At 37.0% G+C, this 22696-nt stretch overlaps 3 protein-coding genes across 7 annotated transcripts in view; all 3 read right to left on the reverse strand.

Annotated features, from left to right (window-relative positions):
• polr3b (polymerase (RNA) III (DNA directed) polypeptide B) overlaps positions 1–14089 on the reverse strand; it is a 28191-nt gene extending 14102 nt beyond the window's left edge. Inside the window, exons 1-15 of the mRNA XM_067420305.1 lie at positions 13887–14089; positions 13739–13771; positions 13287–13343; positions 13112–13176; positions 12125–12200; positions 11886–11986; positions 11705–11796; positions 11455–11572; positions 9654–9762; positions 7672–7794; positions 4658–4774; positions 4389–4523; positions 2126–2287; positions 756–956; positions 507–669 (exon numbers count right to left, since the gene is read on the reverse strand). Coding sequence (XP_067276406.1) covers positions 507–669; positions 756–956; positions 2126–2287; positions 4389–4523; positions 4658–4774; positions 7672–7794; positions 9654–9762; positions 11455–11572; positions 11705–11796; positions 11886–11986; positions 12125–12200; positions 13112–13176; positions 13287–13343; positions 13739–13771; positions 13887–13952 — 1618 coding nt within the window. The 5' untranslated portion in view covers positions 13953–14089. The remainder of the gene's footprint in view (positions 1–506; positions 670–755; positions 957–2125; positions 2288–4388; positions 4524–4657; positions 4775–7671; positions 7795–9653; positions 9763–11454; positions 11573–11704; positions 11797–11885; positions 11987–12124; positions 12201–13111; positions 13177–13286; positions 13344–13738; positions 13772–13886) is intronic.
• A 792-nt stretch (positions 14090–14881) lies between these two features.
• Positions 14882–18917, reverse strand: endouc (endonuclease, polyU-specific C). Its single transcript, XM_067419727.1, has 8 exons — positions 18671–18917; positions 18264–18323; positions 17975–18074; positions 17780–17891; positions 17027–17148; positions 16655–16767; positions 16411–16561; positions 14882–15445 (listed from the first exon to the last, which is right to left on the reverse strand). Exons 1-8 carry the CDS (start codon positions 18679–18681, stop codon positions 15185–15187), a joined length of 930 nt encoding a protein of 309 aa, XP_067275828.1. The 5' UTR covers positions 18682–18917; the 3' UTR covers positions 14882–15184.
• A 714-nt stretch (positions 18918–19631) lies between these two features.
• Positions 19632–22696, reverse strand: part of ppfibp1b (PPFIA binding protein 1b) — a 39030-nt gene continuing 35965 nt past the window's right edge. For all 5 annotated transcript variants that reach the window (XM_067420314.1, XM_067420313.1, XM_067420309.1 and 2 more), the window contains 2 exons: positions 20847–20912; positions 19632–20631 (listed from right to left, as the gene is read on the reverse strand). In XM_067420314.1, the coding sequence (XP_067276415.1) occupies positions 20545–20631; positions 20847–20912 (153 nt within the window). In that variant the 3' untranslated portion in view covers positions 19632–20544. The remainder of the gene's footprint in view (positions 20632–20846; positions 20913–22696) is intronic.

The following is a 22696-nucleotide window of genomic DNA, read 5'->3' on the forward strand; positions in this document are numbered from 1 at the left end:
AAAAGGACAACAAGGTAAAAAAAAAAAATTGTACCATAAACTAATTTAGATTTACATGTGCACATGTGTGACAGCAGTATTAATGCACTTTCAAAGAAAAGTTTTGGCTTCTTAGAGTAATATGAACGGCCCACTATGGTGCCACCCAGATGCATAAACAGCCTTAATGTTGTGCGAGTCACTTTGTGGGCAAGTATGTTTGTGGATTAACTTGGGAGGGATTGTATTTATTTATGCATTGACACCTGCTGTGTTTGCTAATTAATTAGCCACAGCGGAGGCCTGTATAATTTGTAACTTATCAGAGCTGTGAAAAACATATACATGAATTAATTAGTGGGGTGAGTTTTCTGTGACATGACATTAAAAGGTAATCAATGGCACACCCTTTTGTAGTGTTGGAAAGGCAGAGGTTCATTTGAATATTATTCAAATGTCTGTGCGCTTAAAAAAAAGGGAGAAAAAACATGCTGTTTTGCTTTTGTTCTGCCTGTGTGAGCAGATACCATTGAGGAAGACGAGGAAGACCGTGGGGTAGGACAACTCCTCTCCACACAGAAGGTTGACGTCCTCCACTCCCAGGTTGAATGCCAGCTTGATGATGGGGCCGTCCTCCATGTCAGTGGTGATGTGGGTCATCAGAGCCAGATTCTTCACCAGACCACAAGCCTACACAACAATTATAACAATTTCGATTCAACATCCATTGACGATGCTGACAAGATGGTGGTGTTTTCTAAATGAGGAAGACTGACCTCTCCTTCAGGTGTGTCTGAAGGGCACAGCATGCCCCACTGGGAGGGCTGGAGGGAGCGGGGACCGCTAACCTTCCTGGTTTTCTCAAACTGAGAGGAGATCCTGGTCATCATGCCCAAGGCTGAGATGTAGGAGAGGCGAGAGAGAACCTGAGTCACACCCTGCCTGTCCATCTTAAACCTCTTTAGAGACCAGTTTCCCTGGAAGACACATTACACAAATGAAAAATAAATAAAAACAAAAATGAAATGGGTATTGAAAAATAAGCAGTAAACAATATTTTTTTTTGTAAGACCACTTTTGAAACAAAAATGCATATGTAGTGTGAAGTCTGATGTTTGAGAAAAATAAGGAGTCATTAGCTGTCAATTCTTACACTCTTTTTTTCAACATGTTGAATGAAATGCGCCATATAGTGTGACAGAAAGAATGAATATCATGTGCACATGTCATGGGCTTCACTTAATTAATTACATTAAAATAAATTGGATATGGTGTCACACCGGAGGACATATTTTTCCAGTGACAAAATGTATCAAGTTGCTACGCTTTTAGAAACATATGGATGAAAAACAATAGTGTCATTTACTTAAAATAGACTTTATAAACAGTAACAGCAAAGTACAAATCTGAGATTTGGCTCAAAAAATAATCTAAAGCCAAATCAGTTTTTACATGAATAGGTCCACATAAAACAAAGAAATGTTTAACCATTTACTTCATTTTAAATGATGACAATACTAATTATATAATTTTTTATCTTGTGTGACAGCGGAAATGCAATGTCATGTCAACAACCCAAATAACACTTAAGCAACACTGTGCTGATCTTAAATTAAAGGCACACCAAGTCTTTAGACATACCTGACAGAATTTGCTTAAATGTTTGAAATTAAATTGAAATGTTTCTCAGACAAACTTTAAAAAAAATCAATATAGTGGTATGGATAGGGAAACAAACGGGAACTCTTGCAATAGTGTTCAAAGGCATAGTTTACCCAAAAATAAAAATTCTGTCATCCTTTACTTACCCTCAAGTTGTTCCAAACCTGTATGAATTAATTTCTTCTTTTGAACACAAAAAGATAATTTTGAAGAATATCAGTAACCAAATAGTTGACTTGCATTGTATATTTTCCCCACAATATGGAAGTCAAGTCAATGAAGTCTATCAACTGTCCGTTTATCAACATTCTTCAAAATATCTTCTTTTGTGTTCAGGAGAAGACAGAAATTCAAACAGCTTTGGAAAAACTTGAGCATGAGTAAATGACAGAATTTTCATTTTTGGGTAAATTATCCCTTTAAGTTCCTGATGTGTCCTGCCCTGTGCATTGGTTACAAATGACCGCTGGTTGTCTGGACTCACAGTAGAGATGGCGTTAACCATGCCGTTAGTGATCTGGTCCTGTCTCATGTGCTTCACCACGTCAAACTGAGCTGCTCTTTGCTTGGGGATGATCTGGTCAGCGATCTTCTTCAGCTCTGAGTTAAACTTCTTGAACAGATCTTCAAACAGCAGGGACAGGAGCTTAAGGAACGCAGAAACAAAGCATTACAACTTTCCTTGAAGTGAGTACAAATCAACCCATGTATCATCTTGCAAATTAACATTACATATTTGTATTCCAGTCATTAACACCCTTCGAAATTATCTCATCAAACTGGACAGACAACAGACGACTTCATAACCAATCGCAAGTGGTGCCTTTGCCTTTTTTATTAACTTTATCTGGCTCTAAACCTCCCTCTCTCCGCCGTCTTATCCCAGATTTAATAAACAGGTGTTTCCATGCTCTGATAACTTTGCCCCGGCCTTTCAGATTTCCTTCAATAGAAGCCCCTCCCCATGTGCACCATATTTGCATATGTGAAAATAAACATCCTCAGCGAAAATTAATAAAGAAATTAAGCTTCCGTGGCCCAGCCAGGCCAATTAGTTGAATGTCAGGGAATCGTAAATGAGGAGAAAGGAGATTGGAGGTGTTGGGAAGCGGGCATGTGCACGTAAAGCTCTGCTGAAAGGGTTCCTGTCACTCACCAACTCCGAATTGCTCACACACTAATGTAGGCAAGCACGTACACACATAAACACACCCCACCTCGGTGCTGGTGGGGGGAAATTAAAGGACTTAAGACAGCGGTAATTACATTATCACAGTCAGGCTGGTGGATTAGCTCAATCGCTCCAGTCAAGGCGGCTATTCTTTTGTCATAGCCGGGCTAAATTATAATAAAGAGGAGAAATCCCTGAGTTTGGCTGGGCTGCAGTCGGGCGTTGCTGCCACATATCTCGCCCACAACAAAAGCGGGACGGCTGGGAATGGAGAGGAAGGCAGAAGAATGGGGGCGCAGATGAAACAAAGCATTGGGAAAATAATGACGGTATTATAATGACAAGCAGAGAAGAAACAAAAGGGAAGGTGAGGGATTGGGCACTAGCCAAGCCTGTATCTGGTGGTTTTGGCTTCTGATCAGTTTCATAAGAGGCCAACAGTGTGTCTAATGAGAGTAAAGACTGAGAAAGAGAGATCAGTTATGTTAGACAAGAGTCCAGAAAATGTTTGCTTGCAGAAGCGAGACGGAGCCCATATGCAGGTTGTAATATGAAATCTGTCGTACAAGACAGGAGCGACAATCTCAAAGAGATACTGAACAAACATTATACGCTCTAATCTTTAGTTCGCAGGATAAAAACAAATAAATAAACACAAGCATTATCATAATTAACGGCCTGAGATTAGAGGGGTTGTCAGTCATTCTTAATAGAATTAGAGGGGGTGTGAATGGAAAAGGCAGACAGAGATGGATAGAGGAGAGCGATGGATGGATGGATAAAGAGTGGTGCTGCACATTGTACTTTCTTCCTTCTAAAGTGAATATTTCATGAGCCTTGCGTTTATGTGTGTGAATATATCTCGGTTGGAACATCAGTCACGACATGGGCAGCTGAAGCTTGAGCAGGATGGCTTTTTTTTGTGTGTGGAATCAGGACATGACACAGGTCAGAATCGAACCCATTTTCCCATATGAACAGCAGAGCTCAATGTACAAACCAAATGTCTTGTCTGAACCCTTAGAACATAAATATTTCAGAGACGATCAGAGAATTTAATTACCATACACTACCGTTCAAAAGTTTGGGATTTTTGAAAGAAGTCTCTTATGCTCAAAAAGCTCAATAACTGTTTGCAATTTTAATGTAAATTAAAATATTTATTCCTGTGATGGCAAAGCTTCATATTATTATCACACAATCCTTCCAAAATCAATGTAATATGCTGATTTGGCGCTCAATATACATTTATTATTAATATCAATGTGAAAACAGTTGTTGCACTTAATATTTTTGTGAAAACCACAATACAGTTTTTATTAATAGTTCAAAAGATTTTAAACAACATTCATTTGAAATCATTTCTTTATCTTTACTGTCACTTTATCCTTTTAATGCATCTTTTAGGAATAAAAGTATCAATTACTTTAACAAAAACAAACAAAAAAATGATTAGACCAAAAACATTTTAAAAGCAGTGTGTTAAGGCTGCTGTAGAATTGAGGATCTTATGCATGCGTTTATGAATGATTATGTACAGAAATTATAGAATACTTTTTATTATAGAAGCACATACCTGGCCAGCCAACTCCAGACGCTTGTTTCCATAGTAATCTCGATCGTCCACCTTGTTGTCCCCTTGAGCAAGAATTACTCTACGTACCATCACAGCGAGGTAGATACACTTAGCTCGAAAGTTAAACTCCTTTACCTGTGAGACACACACACATGACAGGTCCAAAAACAGTTAGCAAACTATTTATACTCTGATTTCAACTTCATATCACAAGGTGATGGTTCTGGCTAGACCAAGAACTTGTTTATGTTCATTTTCAAATGACGTACAGGTACATGGGTGAGGATGGTAGAAGCTAACAGCTCTCTGGCCTCCTCCATCTTAGTTTTCTTAGGGCCGCCCCACATGCGCTGACGCCTCACTTTATTACCAATGTATTTTAGTGCCTGCAAGGAAACAAAAGTGCAAAAAGACAATAATTAATGCAACATTTACAATTTTTACTTTTAAAAATATTTTCACATTTGTATTTAGACTTGATTGCAGCATTGCATTTCAAAGTTTTTTATTATGAATTAAAGAATGAAAGGCATAATGTTTTAGAGCCTCAATTAATAAGATTAAATGCATCAAATGAAACCGTTTAATCTGGAGTGACCAAGTTGGTGCAGGGTTCACTGCTCTCTAAAGAGGCATCAGAGAACTGGACCCACACACACACACCTGAGCCAGCAACTTTTTCTGCTACAGATGTCAAAGGTCACACAGATTAGGCTTCTCTATTAGACCACCCACTTTGAGGCATGGAATGATGTGCAATTGACTGTTGCAAGTAATGTTCCTTAAAGTTATGCTAAAACAACTTAAAATGTTTCCAGTTAATTTAGTAAAAAACACATTTGTTGCTATGTCAGAACTCTCTGAACAACTCAAAACATTTGAAAAAAATCTTAAATCTTAAGCCTCACCAAAACTGCATGTATTTTAGCAAAATACAGTAAAAACAGTAGTGTGAATTTATTGCTTCTATTGTTATAAATGACTAATAAAATGTGTTCTATTTCAGTTACTTCTTTTAAAGGGGTGGTTGCATGCGATTTCACTTTTTTTAAACTTTAGTCAGTGTGTAATGTTGCTGCTTGAGCATAAACAGTATCTGCAAAGTTACAGCGCTGAAAATTCAATGCAAACAGAGATAATGGCCATCATTTATCAATTTATCAACCATCAAAAGACAGCAGGTGTATAAATACACTCACTTTGTTTTGGTTGACTTCATGTAGTTCTGAGTGCTCTGCTGAAGTGCATATTTTGATTTTCTCAGACGCAAGTGTTCAAAGGTCACACACACACACACACACACACACACACACACACACACACACACACACACACACACACACACACACACACACACACACACACACACACACACACACACACACACACACACACACACACACACACACACACACACACACACAATGATACTCCATAGAAAAGTCCATTGAAAACACCATAGAAAAGCCAGAAACTAAGCTCTTCTTGCACAGTCCTATCTAAAGGGTTAATGGTGCCACCTGGTTATCAACTGTAAAAATTACAATTTTTACCTCTTCCCAACAGGGAAAACCATCAACAATAAAAAATGTGTATATGGTGTAGTGCGTATAAAAATGAGTATATGGTGTCATGGCTTTGCAATAAAAAAATGTGGTTATAATGGAAGTCAATGAGGCAAAAACAGCCACGAGGAGGAAATAACAAATTAAAATCTGATGCTGCACAAAAACTAACAATACATCAAAGCAATTTTTGTCTAATCTTTGACATGTCCAGGACTGGGATAAAAGGTTAAAAAATCCAGTCCACAATTACATTTTATATTAAAAATCAGTCATTTTGTGTGTTTTTTCCCCCCAAATCAATGACAATTTATGAAAATGGCAATTAAAGAGTAAAAAAAAAAGTTTTGATCAGTTAAAACTTTTTTTAAAAGTTTGGGGTGGTTAATAGATTTATGCAAAAAAAAAATTGAAAACAAATATTTATCCGTTACATTTTTATAGCAGTTTAATTTAGTTGCTGTTTTCAGCCACGAGGGTAATGGAAGGGTAGTGAATTTGCCCAGAGTGTATCGTTGACTTTGTAAAAATTTTCAAAGCACTTTCCCAAAATGTGTGTAAAAATAAGATTTGTCACCAAAAATTATTCCATTTGCTGAAACACAGAGACAGTTATGGCCAAATGAAGACTCAAAAACACCCCATAGTGGCTGAAAACATCCCGAGGGATGCATAAGGGTTAAGTATTTTCTGATGAATAGAAAGTTTAAAAAAAAAAAAAAAATTATATTATATATATAAATAATATTGGGACACCCCTACAAATCATTGAATTCAGGTGTTCCATGGTTACATGTGTATAAAATCAAGCACCTAGGCATGCAGACTGCTTCAAACATTTGTGAAAGAATGGGTTGCTCTCAGGTCTCTCCATCATAGGTGCCACCTGTGAGATAAGTCCATTGGTGCAATTTCCTCACTACTAAATATTCTCTGAGTGAAGTAGTCTTTTTTGAAGATTTTCGGGAGGTGACTGGAGCTGTCTATAACTGTCTATTTTTTCACAGTTTACACTGACACAATGACTTGTTCTGCAGTAAACAGTACTAACAGGTACTGCAGGAGTATGGGCACTGGGCAGGTTTTAAGTCCTGCTCTCTACTGCTCAGACTCAGGTCCTAAGTTCACTACTGTGCAGACGCAGGTCCCAAATTATCGCAAGAGGTCGATGCCATATTCGGACATAGGCAGCTTCACTTTTCTCCAATGGAAGGTACTGAAGGGGCGTCGTCCATCTTTTTTTACAGTTTATGGTTTCAAGGCACTTCAGGTTGCAATAAGACTGCCCCGAGAGGTCATAACACGAACTAAAACTCTTGACCGTTTCTCGACACATCTTATCTAATTGAGGTCTGCGCTGGTCAATTGGTGCACACATGCAGGCTCATTAGTGGCCCTTTGATGAGGCCCACACATTGTCACAACCACATAAACAGGCATTCACATCCCCTCAGACAGAGGTTGCTAGGATGCAGATATGGTCCTTGCTGACCCATTGTTAGGGCTTGTGATGAATAATACATGTCACATTCAGCTAAATGTGCCTCAGCATTTGATAATGCACCTCAAAAACATTTGTCACTAAAGTTGGATACTTTATAAAAATTTATTTCGTAATACTTCTAGAAACATTTTTGTTAGCACTGCTGTTTTTATTTAATGTATTACTCAATGCAATCAACTCTTTTAAATGATGGCAGAGATCTTGTCTGAGGTACCTGAGTTTGGGTGAATATTTGGGCCTTCTGACACTCCTCCAAACTGGGAGCAAAAGCAGCCATGACATGTTCCTCCGTGCCAATCATCTGAACTATCTCCTGATCACTTTCCACTCCCATTGCCTGAAGGTTAATAAAAAGATTAATAGAGAATAAGGTACTTATTTAAGGTCATATAAAAACACACAGTATACACTTTGTTTTTAAAACTGTATTAAAAAAAAAAAAAAAATCAGTATGTAGGACTCTGCTGTAAAGGTAAATATGGTGCCATAGGCCTCAATGACATTTATTTATGCTAATATGGAACTGTGGGAACAGGACTGGGTGGATCACAGTGCTTAAAGGTCTCCACCGTTTGGCACGGCTGTTGTGTTGCAGGGAAATCCTGGTGGAATGTGCTGTGGACAGACAAGTGCAAAGCAAACAAGCTCCATAGCCAATTTACCCCGCGTTCTGTCCCTTACCAATCAGACCCATATGTTTAGAGAGAGCCTGGGGTGAGGGAATTAGGTGGAACAGCCGTCACAGAGACACGGTTCTCTAATTTGAGCCGTTTTAAATATCTGTTTCAAACTATCAGATGCAAGTGTAGTGCAAGTGAACAGAATAAACTTCATTAAAATGCATAGAAAGGAAGACTAAATAAAAAATCTAGTTAAAATGCTTCAGAAAAGACTTGGATTTGCCATTTTAGATGTCAAAAGTGCCATCAATGACACAAAGGTGCGGATTCTGACATCCACTGCCACTTCAATATACCTAAATATATCCTAATTCATTTAATAATTAAAGTATCCTCCTATATTATCATAATGATTTTATATGATTATGATTTTGACAATTATGATTTTACTTAAATCAACTGATTATTTATTGTTTCTTCATATTTGTTTTTTAAAGTTCATATATGGGAAGGAGTGACTGATGGCCTTCCCTATGCCAGGAGCGCAGTAAGAGTCCTTTTTTTCCTTTTACTGAAACACTAAAGAATTATGGTGAATATTGTCTGTACCTCTCACTGAGAGAAAGCACATCAGTTATCAGTGTTTTAGGAAACTTGGTCAGAGCTGGGGCTCTGTCAACTCCAACCTTGGAAAAGCCTGTGTATCCAAGTACGTACGCTAGGGTTCTGTATTGCAGATCAGTATTAGGTGTACAACAGCCGAGAAATTGTATGTACAAAAAACGGTTGAGGGAGAGCGCGGACTACAAACTCCCTGTGAGACTTGAAGCCATCTTCTGTTGATGAAACTGCAAACTATTCTTCAGTAAATTTCTCTTTAATTAAGCACAATCCTGACTCTTGGTCTTTATTCTTCACAACTGGTCTGGTGTCCTAAACTGTCATCCCCCAACATCACATTTCAATAGTTCAGAAATACTTACAAATCCTAATGGCAAGTAACACCGTACATCTCCAACATCATAAAAACACATTATAAAATATATTTCTAAAGTCCTGCCCCAAGCTCAAGGATGTGTCACAAAAAGGTTAATCTTTGCTAAAATCAAGCAGTTATATATATATATATATATATATATATATATATATATATATATATATATATATATATATATATATATATATATATATATATATATATAAAATAAAAAAACATTATAAATGCTTTATTTAATCAATTAAATGCATCCTTTCTGAATAAAGTATACATTTGTAAAACAACAACCTTCCCTAAATATTTTGGGTACTGATATTATATATTTTAGCAATACTTTTAAATTTGTGTAGTAGTTGATTTTCAGCCAAGTTGCACAGTGTATTTTTTGTCAAAGCTCACCATCTGCTGGTTGGACACAGAATGTGGCCTCACAACTACTGGACTGTCAATGAGCTAAACCATGAGCTGAGCATGGCCATTAGTAGCATGAACTGCACATAGCATACAGTTAATTCAACTTCGTAGATAAAGATACAAAACCATCATGCTCAAAACCAACGTCTTGAACCAAATTCTCACCTTAAAGATGATGGCGATAGGCGCGTCTTCAGAGAGGGTGTTGTGCTTTAGGTAAAAGCGGCCCTGTTTCACAATCATGTTGGTTCTGCTTTTTTTCTCGTGTGTGGAGCTGAATCCAGAGACAAAAGAAAGATATATGAGCACACAACTGGAGTTTAACATTAATTCTACTTAAAATTTGAATGTAAAACACTTTGAGCAAATACAGGTCCTTCTCAAAAAATGTGCATATTGTGATAAAGTTCATTATTTTCCATAATGTAATGATAAAACTTAAACTTTCATATATTTTAGATTCATTGCACACCAACTGAAATATTTCAGGTCTTTTTAATACTGATGATTTTGGCATACAGCTCATGAAAACCCAAAATTCCCATCTAAAAAAATTAGCATATGATGAAAAGGTTCTCTAAACGAGCTATTAACCTAATCATCTGAATCAACTAATTAACTCTAAACACCTGCAAAAGATTCCTGAGGCTTTTAAAAACTCCCAGCCTGGTTCATTACTCAAAACCGCAATCATGGGTAAGACTGCCGACCTGACTGCTGTCCAGAAGGCCATCATTGACACCCTCAAGCGAGAGGGTAAGACACAGAAAGAAATTTCTGAACGAATAGGCTGTTCCCAGAGTGCTGTATCAAGGCACCTCAGTGAAAAGTCTGTGGGAAGGAAAAAGTGTGGCAAAAAAACGCTGCACAACGAGAAGAGGTGACCGGACCCTGAGGAAGATTGTGGAGAAGGACCGATTCCAGACCTTGGGAGACCTGCGGAAGCAGTGGACTGAGTCTGGAGTAAAAACATCCAGAGCCACCGTGCACAGGCATGTGCAGGAAATGGGCTACAGGTGCCTCATTCCCCAGGTCAAGCCACTTTTGGGCTACAGAGCAGCAGCACTGGACTGTTGCTCAGTGGTCCAAAGTACTTTTTTCGGTACTGACTGGGGAGAAGGAAATGCCAAAATGCCTGAAGTCCAGGGTCAAGTACCCACAGTCAGTGATGGTCTGGGCCGTGCCATGTCAGCTGCTGGTGTTGGTCCACTGTGTTTTATCAAGGGCAGGGTCAATGCAGCTAGCTATCAGGAGATTTTGGAGCACTTCATGCTTCCACCTGCTGAAAAGCTTTATGGAGATGAAGATTTGGTTTTTCAGTACGACCTGGCACCTGCTCACAGTGCCAAAACCACTGGTAAATGGTTTACTGACCATGGTATTACTGTGCTCAATTGGCCTGCCAACTCTCCTGATCTGAACCCCATAGAGAATCTGTGGGATATTGTGAAGAGAAAGTTGAGAGACACAAGACCCAACACCCTGGATGAGCTTAAGGCCGCTATCGAAGCATCCTGGGCCTCCATAACACCTCAGCAGTGCCACAGGCTGATCGCCTCCATGCCACGCCGCACTGAAGCAGTCATTTCTGCAAAAGGATTCCCGACCAAGTATTGAGTGCATAACTAAACATAATTATTTGAAGGTTGACTTTTTTTTTTATTAAAAAAACTTTTCTTTTATTGGTCGGATGAAATATGCTAATTTTTTGAGATAGGATCTTTGGGTTTTCATGAGCTGTATGTCAAAATCATCAGTATTAAAACAATAAAAGACCTGAAATATTTCAGTTGGTGTGCAATGAATCTAAAATATATGAAAGTTTAATTTGTATCATTACATTATGAAAAATAATGAACTTTATCACAATATGCTATTTTTTTGAGAAGGACCTGTATATCAATTAAAGTTGATCTTTAAATCGGGTTTATTATTATAATTTATGCAGAAGAGGAAATTCCATCACCTGGTGACCGAGGCTCCCACAGCACCTTTGCGATCTTGCTCCACAATGATGCGGTTCTTGGACAACTGTTCCTGAATGAGAATGACCTTTTCTTGCCCTTTCACAATAAAATAACCACCTGCACACAAGCAAATCCTGTATCGTACTTATGCGCCATGACCTGATCCCACACATATGAGCTTTAGATAGGATTATTATACAAACAATGAAAGATCATTGAGACAGTCTGAGAGGTTCAAAGATAATCTACCTGGGTCTAGGGGACATTCATTGAGCTTAGAGAACTCCATTGGGGTCTTTCCTGTCAAGACACAGTTGGAGCTTTTCAGCATTATTGGCATCCTATTAAAAAAAGAAGAAGCTCATTTGAAATCAAAAAGGAAACGCATATTAAGAGGCGTATGCAAAGGTTTTAGCAAGAGTATAATTACCTTCCGATTGGGAGAGCATTGCGAATGATTCTCTGGCTGCCTCGGGTGTACTCTATATCCACAGTGATGGGGGCTGAGTATGTCATATCTCTCAGGCGACACTAGCAGTCAAAAAGCATAATAATATCATAAGCAAATATTGCAGTCTATATTCAATTCGTATTTTCTTTCATTAACAACCTTTTAAGTTTGCTTTAATTAAAAATAGTCATTAGGTCACAGGTGAATAAAGATGTTACCTCATGTGGTGCCACTGGTCTGGTTACATTAAAGCTTTCTTCTACATCAGGCATGCCTACGTAGATATTGAGATATCTAGGGACGGATGAGATGTAACAGGCAGTGTTTTTACTGTTAATAGAATTATCGAAAATTATTTTTAATAGTTTAATTAAAATTTCTGTAAATAATTTCAAAAACTGGCATTGAAGTAAACAGATGAAACACTTCCAAAGAATGATTATTCAAATTGAAATAATTATAGCTATATTAGGCCTGCCACTGTCATGTTCATGAATTTTGTGTTGATGTGTTAGTCATACAAATAATTGGAATTAACGATTTATTTATTTTTTATAATGGTTTGTTCATATCACCAACAGTGTAAGCCTAAAACATAATTTCTTTTTACTTGGAATCCTATATAATATAAAAATGACAATCAAACAGGTCCATGATTTACTTTAATGCTGAGAAGATTTATATAATATTATAATAAAATAACATATGCAGTCTGATTAAACCCACAAACCTTCATTTCGTATGAAGGAAGAACTCTGGCTATATGTATACTTTACAACTGTTTTATTTTATATTCTTTGGCAAAATGTGATTGAAATTCAAACCGTTCTCTTAAATAATTGCGATTGAATCGAATAACAATAAGGCAAATAATCAATAATCAAAAAAGGCTTTATAAGACATATAAAATATATAATAAGCTAAGATATATATATATAGATATATATATATATATATATATATATATATATATATATATATATATAGAGAGAGAGAGAGAGAGAGAGATAGATAGATAGATAGATAGATAGATAGATAGATAGATAGATAGATAGATAGATAGATAGATAGATAGATAGAGAGGATACTAAAATAAAAGTTAATAAATACAGCAATAGAAAGAAAAATTAAAATAGCAGTAGTAAAGGTGTTAAAAATGTGAAAATATTAATGTTGTGAAAAGTCTAATTGAACAATATCCTTACTTCAGATACCACATTGGGTCAGCATCACTCGTGATCTTCTCGTTCGCCTTCATGATCTTTTTTATCTGGAGAGGTAAGTAGACATTAGTTTATGCTACTTAATCTTTTTGTCAAAATAACATTATTTTGCTGGTACAAAAACTAACCAAAAACATAACTTCATTTGTCAACAAACCTCCACATTGATGAAGTAATTGAAGGAATCAATGTGCTGCTTTACTAAGCCTTTAACCTTAAAAAAAAAAAAAAAAAAAAAAATTAGAGCCTGCAAATATATCATCGTCATTTAAATTCAAATAAATCTTCCTGGACGTTAAAAATGTATATAATATGCAAAAAAGAGTGTCTACATGTGTAGTAGATATGTGGCAAATAACATCAATATTTTATTTTTAAAATCATTTATTTTCTTAATCTATTTTACTATCAAACAAGTTATGTAGTCTCAATTATCGTGAGTACATTAACATTTCTCAAATGATAATTATCAAAGTAAAAAAGTGTGTAATATAAAATATCGCAGTATGTCTCGGTGCTGTCACTGCTTGACACAAGCCAGGTGCTGTCATGTTTCTTGTTTAATTTATAATAATGGTTGTCATAATTACGCTGACAACTTGATTTTACCTTCAAAAAGGCTGGAAGCAGCTTCCACTTTTCCTGCAGTATAGAAGGGGACAAATCAATTACCTTGCAATGCCTCTCATTCATATCTAACGTTAACCAATATAGTAACGCTATTTTTGAAATAGCACTCATGTCACTATTCACTCACCTCCACTGTGTGGACGGGAGCAGCGAGCTGCTGGGGAGTCATCTCCCCAAACTCTTCTTGCAGCATTTCTGTTATTAGCTGAGATAGCAATGAACTCGAGTAATATTATAAGTTAGGAAACCATCATACACGCCGCAGCCACTCTGCAAAAACACTCCGAACGGAAGTTTGCGCTACACGTGAAAGTGTGAGGTGTAACATGAAAATCAGACCGGGGAGGAACGCATGCGAACATATGTATTCCGACCCTATGATTCATATATTTTTTTTTACAGTCTGTGATTCCAACCCATATCGACTTTTTAATTTTTTTTTATATAACGTACGGTAAATGTGTCCATAAATGCATTAGATAATACATCACTACAAAAAGGGTAGTTGACAAATAACATACAAAACATTTCGTCGGAGACTGAAAAGTTAGGATTCAAAGTCTATTTAAATAATTTAAGCATCATCTACTAAAAATGCTTTTTGGATTCTTAAGCACTTTTATCTGCTTTTCCAAAAACTTTCTGACATTTCTCAGTTCTCAAGTGCTGTTGTTATTAAAGCAAAAGATGGACAAACCTACTGAGAATATATATATATATATATATATATATATATATATATATATATATATATATATATATATATATATGTGTGTGTGTGTGTGTGTAAATATATATATGGTGTAGCTGGTCTCCATATTTTTAATCACATTGTTTTTTTAATTTACTTTTGCATGCATTTATTGTTTGCAGTTAACTTAAAATCATGATGTGGTAAATACATTTTTTTAAATCATAAATATTCCATTGTCTCTCATTAATATTAGGCCATGAATCGGTGTGTGCAGCAATTATACAATAATTTTAATTTGTCTATACCAACTTTATGGTAAAGTAGGTATGAGACAGAAGTTGTGATCATTTTTAATTTACCATTGTGACATATGGTAAAGAGAGTTGAATAAATATATGTAATGAAATCTGCAAATAAACAATCACAAGTGGATCAAGAAATTATTTTTTAATGTAAAAGCTCTATTTTCCATAACCAACCATGTATAACAGCATTCATGGTCAAACTAGGAAACAGATATAAAAGATATTAAAAAATTACCATTATATGAAAAAAAAAAAGGGTTGAGCATACTTTAGTATGTTAACATATTTGTTAACACAAGCATCTAAAATAAACACTTCTCCCATACAAATATGCATCTAAAATTACAATGTGCCATTAAAAACTATTTTTCTTAAAATGTAAAAAAACCTCAAAAGCTACTGTTGGAGTAGTACGGTATGTGGGATTTATACGTGTCTGTTGTTGCTGCTCAGTAGTTTGGGATAAGCGGTGCCGATAGAGCGGCCATGTCTGTGCACCACCAGCTCCAGCTGGTACTCATCCAGATTGACCACGGCTGTGGTGGTCTTCTCAGTGGACGTGAGGAATAGGATGGTAAAGATGGCCATCTCAAACTCAGGACTCACGCCAACAAATGCGCTGGCCACTGGCTTGACCAAACCATGCCAGCTGAACTGTACATTCAAGACATGGTCATCGGCATCAGGCTGCGTGGAAGAGAAACAAATACAGATTCAGCAAAGTCTGCACACAGAACAATCATCGCTTATCTAGTTATCTTCGTATACATGGTGTCGGAAGCAAAATAAATGTGGGTGGGTCCTCCTCTTTTATTGATAGCAGTATATGATAAATTAGATGCTATTTATTTAAGGTGCAAATTGCCGGCCTTGATTACAAATCGTCTGCCCAGACAAAATTACAGAATACACCAAATTATGTACAGCATCAATAGTTGTAGGGGTAAAGCACATGACAGAAAGGTTTCCGCCAAACTCACTCTACTCAATTTTCCCATCACATATCAGATCGAAAATACATTTATTTACAATAACAATGAAGAAAATTTTCAAAAAGTTGAACTAAAGATTCTAACGGGCGTTTAATAATAAAGTGTTTATTTGTTATGGGTCGGGAAACAGACATGCGCTGAAATAGATGTAACCCCTACTGCTCGGACCGGGACTCGAACCCGGGTCCGCCGGCATGAGAGTCAGACACTCTAACAAGGAGGCTAAAGGCTGCAACCTCTAGCGTCAGTCACTAGAGCATCTCTTGAGGTCAGAGGAGTGAGGTTTACTCGCACAGCAACTACTACTAGCTGGCCTGTTACACTCACCCCCCCTAAACCTCACTCCCATCCGGGTCAGGGCACCAATGTAACCCCTACTGCTCGGACCGGGACTCGAACCCGGGTCCGCCGGCATGAGAGTCGGACACTCTAACAAGGAGGCTAAAGGCTGCAACCTCTAGCGTCACTCGCTAGAGCATCTCTTGAGGTCAGAGGAGTGAGGTTTACTCGCACAGCAACTACTACTAGCTGGCCTCTGTTACATAGAGACAGTAAAAGTGAATGGGTCCAATATCATTGGTCTAAAAGTGGGTGGGTCTTGTCCCACCCACATAAAATGGTCCCGACACCTATGTTCGTGTTTATTTATGAAAGAATTACCACATCATTATCCCTGGCTTTGTAGCCCTTGTAATCGAGAAGATCCTGCTTCTCTTGCAGGTAAATCTGGACCCAGTTGTGAAGACCCATGATTTCTCTGCCAAACTTGGTTTCCCCGACAAACACATGCTCAAATCCACTGGAGTCCTCCCTTTTTTGGAAAAAAGAAAGTGGTGTATTTTATATAGAGAGCAGATAGGGAATACGAGACATTTTTCATGTTACATTGGTGTATGTTGCTTACCCTCCATTTCTGTCTCTATGATAAAGGCGGAACCACATGTAGTACAACTGACTCTTAAACTGTCTCAGAGCGGAGCGTGATTTCCCCTTACCGATCAGGTACCGGTGGGCACGCTGAGGGAGTAAAACATGAATCATATATAACAGTTTTAATGCGCTGAACTGATGACCCCAGAATCATCATACACCCTCTTTTCCTCTTGGCATAATAAGCAGCTTCCAAGAACAGGGTGTGTCAGGGAACAACCACAATATTTCGGTTAGCAACGAGAAAAAAAAAGTTGAACTTGTCTTAACATGAATTACTTTAAATACTTCTCATTTTTGTTACTGCCTTTTGAAACAAGAGGGTATAATTTGAGTCATACTGTACCTTCATGACTTCTGTCTCTAAGATAGCATCCAGAAAGGAGTTATTTTCGGTCACCTCCTCAGTGGTCACCCTCTCTGCCACACCAGTGGACCTCTCATAGTTATCCAAAAGCTTCATGAAACCTACGTAACAAAGTTGGAAAAAAAGAAAATCACGGAAGAATTTCATTTCTGTTCATTTCTGGTTGTTAGGTATCATATTCATACACATGCAAATGGAAGAAATGTAAACCTTCCTTTACTTTATAAATTCTCACAAAATCATGAAGAAATAAAGTCTCAAATACTTGAATGTATACTTTTTTTTTTGTATGTTAATAAATATACCTTAATCAACTGGTATGTTCCCTGTCTTGCATTGTAAATGTAAAAATGTGTAATAGAAAAAACAAAAGCATCATGTCTATTTTGCTATCCTATTCAACCCCATAAATCAAAACTTCATGAGGTGATTTGAGTTTATATGCATGAGGGTTTTAAAATAACATTTCAAATTCAAATTCCAATAAGTGGTTTCTCTGGGAAACCAACTCCATCAAAAGGAGGGACTGAATGCAACATAAAACAGCACTCAAAATTCCACCAATCAGCTTTAGGAATAACTGCCTGCCTAAACACGAAACTCTTGGTGTGTCTCTGTTCAATGTTTCAGCACAGAACCATGGATAAACACTTTATTGCTAACTGACAGAATGACTGATGGGGGTTACAGGGTTTATTCTTTAGGTGTTGCATTTTTACAAAAGAAACATACGTGCATAAGTGGTAATGCTGTCCAATTTGGCCTCATCAACACCGGAAAACAGCGGGGATGAGGCATGGTCTACCGCACTTGTGCTTCCCTGCGGTATGTAACCAGCTTTGCCCTAAAAAAAATGTTAGATGTGTTAATGTAATACATGATCTGTCACTATACTTAATATTGTGGGACATTAGAAAACACTGACACCTGTAGAGTGATGTTGTAATCGGTTCCAGGCGTCAGGCGATTCACATCCAGCTTCCAGAGCTCATTGAAAATATTTGAAAGCTCCTGGTTGACAGTTTGACTGAGAGAGAGAGAGAGAGAGAGAGAGAGAGAGAGAGAGAGAGAGAGAGAGAGAGAGAGAGAGAGAGAGAGAGTTAATTGTATAACACTTTTATATATATATATATATATAAATTGTACAAAAATGTCTCATGTGTACTGTGTAGTGCATTGCATTCATACATACAGGTAAAACTGGAAAATAATTTACCTTGATGCATCACTGAAATTAAACAGTGCCAAAAGCACAAGGATCCATCCACAATCATACCTGCAAGATACAAACATAAGAATGTAGTGTGTGTGAGAGAGAGAGAGTTATTTATACTGTATATATACAGTATTTCATGCCAGCAACTAAAATCGACATATGCAATGATATAATTTATGTTTGTAAAACTTAACCTGCTGGTGCTTGGAGAAAAGATAAATGCAATATCAATGCGCAAAAGGTAAAAGCAAAAACATATGAACAGTAAACAAATTAACTTACAAACATCAAATGAAAACAAAAAAACAAGATAGTAAGGATCATCACTTCAAACTGAATGACCTTTTGTAAAACTATCCTGCTCTTTTACAAGAGTATATGCAAAAGATAAAAAGTGTTCAACATACCCTCTGCGCATGGTTGCTTTTGCTATAATTCGCGTGCACAGATGAACGCGAGTTTGTGCAGTTTTCCTCTTTTGTTGAAGGTCTTATATAGCGCACGCCCAGTGAAGTTACCCCCGACGATCCTCTCATGCCAAAATACACCCAAATACGTTGACAGGGTCGAACCATTAGCACATTGCACAATACAAAAGAAAAGAATAAAGGAGTAAAATGAAAATGTACACCAAAAGGGACCGTGAGTGGGCGGGGCTTCGGGGAAGTCGTCTATGATTGGCCAATAACGGTATCATCATTTTTAATATTATTTTCCATAATTTAGGTTTAAACCATGCTACAGAACGCTGATGAAGCAGCACTTTGACAAAATGTTCTTTCTCAATAATTTTTCCTTTTAAAAAAATATATTCAGTAGACTAAGGTTAGGAAGTACACAGGAAGCAGCCACACATTGTTGTTGTTGACATGAAGTACTGAAGGACTGATTATTTAAAAATATATTTAAAAAACATTTTTTTGATTTTTTTTTTCTGAATGCAAAAACAGGATACAATGTATAACCTGAGTTAAAACCTGATATTGAAAACATGGAAGCAAGGTATATCAATTCATGATCACCTATAAAAGGGAACGAACAACATGGACTTGTTATAAAATGTTAGCAAGCAACTATGTACACTGTCCAAAAGATGGCGCTGTTTTTCAACTTATGGACAGTTCCTTCCCATGGTATAAAACATAACAGATATCCTATTGTATAGGTACAATTACAGTAATAATATGAAATGCCCATAAAATATTGCAATGGGCTATGCTGTCATTTAAATTGACAAAGTCACATTTGCGTTTTAGAAACAAAGTACATCATACATTCTTCATTATTTTAAGAAATTCTGCTATGCAAAGACATACACCATAGGGATTGGTTGTAGAATTTACACGCGAATATAACAAACAAAGCCAGCATGCTTTCAGTGTTTTATTCACCTTTAAAAAAAGAGCAAAAGTCAACAAAGTACAAACTCAGAAAAGGTTATGAGTGGCACTATATTTTTTTAATATATATGTTTTTCAGCTGCTAACAATTTTGTGCACATGCCAGTATTGCATTAAAGATTCATGTTACATGAGAGCATTTCCATAAACGAGAACATTATTGCCACCATTTAAGTACTGCAGCTGTGGAAAAATAATTCACAATTAACTTTCATTAAAATAACAACATTTTATCCAAATGAGACTTAAATAACATGCAAACCTTTACAAACAGGATGTAAAATATATTGTACAGAGTTTTGCATGCAAATGCATGAAGCATAAGCAGTATCAATGCATGTACTGGCTTTATAAATTGTACAGGTTGGAAAAAACCAAAACAAAACCTTAAAAAAAACCTCCAAACATTTGTTTAAGACTGCACCTGGAGCCTTCATTTGAAATATTAATTATACTTGCCAGTTTAATTATTGGCAGTGAACAATTTTGACCTATCAACAATTTAATAAAATATATCTTTGATTTTGACTGAAAGTGTCATTGTGCTCTTCTGCCACCATAACTGGCAAACTTGTCACAGGTTTTCTTTCAGACCAGCAAACTACAGTAGGACTGCTTTTCATATAATTTCGATCCACAAAAACAAAAATGACCACTAACAATCTGATTAAAAAAAGGGCAGAGACTCTTCCATCTACCTTCGGGAGGCAAAATGTTCTTAAAAGGCAAATGAAATACTTTAAAATGAGTTGACGTGGCTGTGATTGATATATTTGGCATTCAGATGGAGGTGTGTGTGTGGAGGAGTTGGCAGAGGAATTGGCACAGTCACTTCCGATTAAAGCAGCAGCACTAGGGGCGAGAATGTCCCTACAGTGCCCTCACACGTTGGAGTCATCATCCCTCATGCTGGCATTGGGATATGACGTGGAGATCTCCTTGAAGAACTCATCCTCCTTCAGCATACTCTGAGTACAAAACACATGACACACAGTTGAGACTCAAGCCCTTTCTAGCTCTATATTTGTGAACAATATTTGAGAGAAATAGGCCTTTTATGTAATAAGACTTTTGTTTTAGCCCCCATTTTTCATATATATATATATATATATATATATATATATATATATATATATATATATATCTCAACACAGGTGTGATCAGATGTGCAGCTGCTTGTTACCGTTAAGTTGTTGATGCCCTCAGAGAAAGCGCCAATCTGCCTTACTGTCCCCTCGGAGTCCTCCATCTGGAAAAATGGTGCCATAAAGATATTAATGATTGTCTTCAATGATTATAGGGTTATATATAATGATAAGAACATATATCATACATTATATGATAAGAACAGGCTTGATTATTGCTTAAATCAACTGAGCATACAAAAGCTTTCAACAGTTTGGAATAATTCAGATATCATTCTAATATGCACAATAATTGTTACTGATGCTCAATTATTAATAACGGGTTTTATTATTATCAGTGTTAAACATAAATATTAAGCAGCAAAAACATATTTGTGAAAACTGTGATAATTTTAGAGTTCAAAACAATAGCATTTACCTGAAATAGAAATCTTCAGTATTTTATCAAATTAATGTGTCCTTGCTGAATAAAAGTATTCATTTCTTTCTTTTTTTAATCTTACCCCAAACTTTTGAAAGGTCAGCATCATGGTTTACACAAATACATTAAGCAGCATGACAGTTTTCAACATCGATGATAAATGTTTTTTGAGCACCAAATCAGCATATCATGATATTTTGTAGATCATGTGACACTGGAGTTATAATGCTGAAAATTCAGCTTCGCTATTATTGAAATTACTTTATTATTTATATATTTATTTATATAAATATTTAAAATATTGTAGCTAAAATTACTCATTTTTCTGCGAGACTTTCACATGTGTTATACTGTATTTAATGTTAAAGGGGGGGTGAAATGCTGTTTCATGCATATTGAGCTTTTTACACTGTTAAAGACTTGGAATCCCATCCTAAACATAGACAAAGTTTCAAAAACTAAGTTGGACGTTTGATGGAGTATTTCTGTGTCAAAAATACTCCTTCCGGTTTCTCACAAGTTTCGGAGAGTTTTTTTTGAGTATGGGTCCGCTTGACGTCAGCAGAGTGGAAGGTCCTTGTATGGGCCGTACGGGCTCTTCTCCCGGAAAGGTGCGCGCGCGCGTGACTAGAGCGAGAGAGGAAACGCACGCCCATAAACACTGCTCTGTGCAACACTTCTGTCGCGCCGCGCTCCACTTTATTCCTATGGGTGACGTCAAGTGACTTCAACGCATCCGCATAGCATTCCGGGAAGGCAGCGCTGCCTTTGAACCGATTTGAACGCACAAATGACGGGAAGTGTCACAACATACTCTTCAGTCGCGTCGCAAAATTGGATCTCCACGGTCATTGCTGTCACAGGACTTCACAAAATCAACAGTTACCAAAGAAGTGTGTTTTTGACGGAGCGGTTCCAGCATTAAAGGTTTGGTCCTGCTTTGGAAACAGCCGGTGAGTAAAACTGCTTCAAATGTCTATGTTGTTGGCCATCGTCGCGTGAGTAAACATCAGTAAACAACACGATCGTGGATAGTTACAGTTAATTTATCAATGGAGCATGCGATCTGTGGTGTGTGTTTAAATACATTTGTTTAGCTGACCACTATAGGTGTCAGTTTGTTTATTGTAAAACCACCCAAACATAAACCTAGCGTTCTCACAAAGCGTGCTTCTTCATTCAAATCCGCTAACGGACTCCATTGTTGTTCTATGTATAACGTTACAGTAGCCTGACGAGCAAAACTGTTTCGCTTGCTACTGCTAAGGTTTATTCGCATACAATAGTCCATAAACCGAATCATGTCCTCATAAACTGCGAGTAAACACACACAAATGTTGACAGGCCACTAAATACAGTACATACCACAGAGACGGACGTCCTGCTGTTGCTGCTTCTCCTGTTCAATTTATTTCAGCCTCCGGATCTGATTCTGGATCATATTTGTATTAGTTGAATCTGATCGAT

The sequence above is a fragment of the Pseudorasbora parva genome, chromosome 16 (assembly GCF_024679245.1).
Source record: "Pseudorasbora parva isolate DD20220531a chromosome 16, ASM2467924v1, whole genome shotgun sequence".
Taxonomy (NCBI): Eukaryota; Metazoa; Chordata; class Actinopteri; order Cypriniformes; family Gobionidae; genus Pseudorasbora; species Pseudorasbora parva.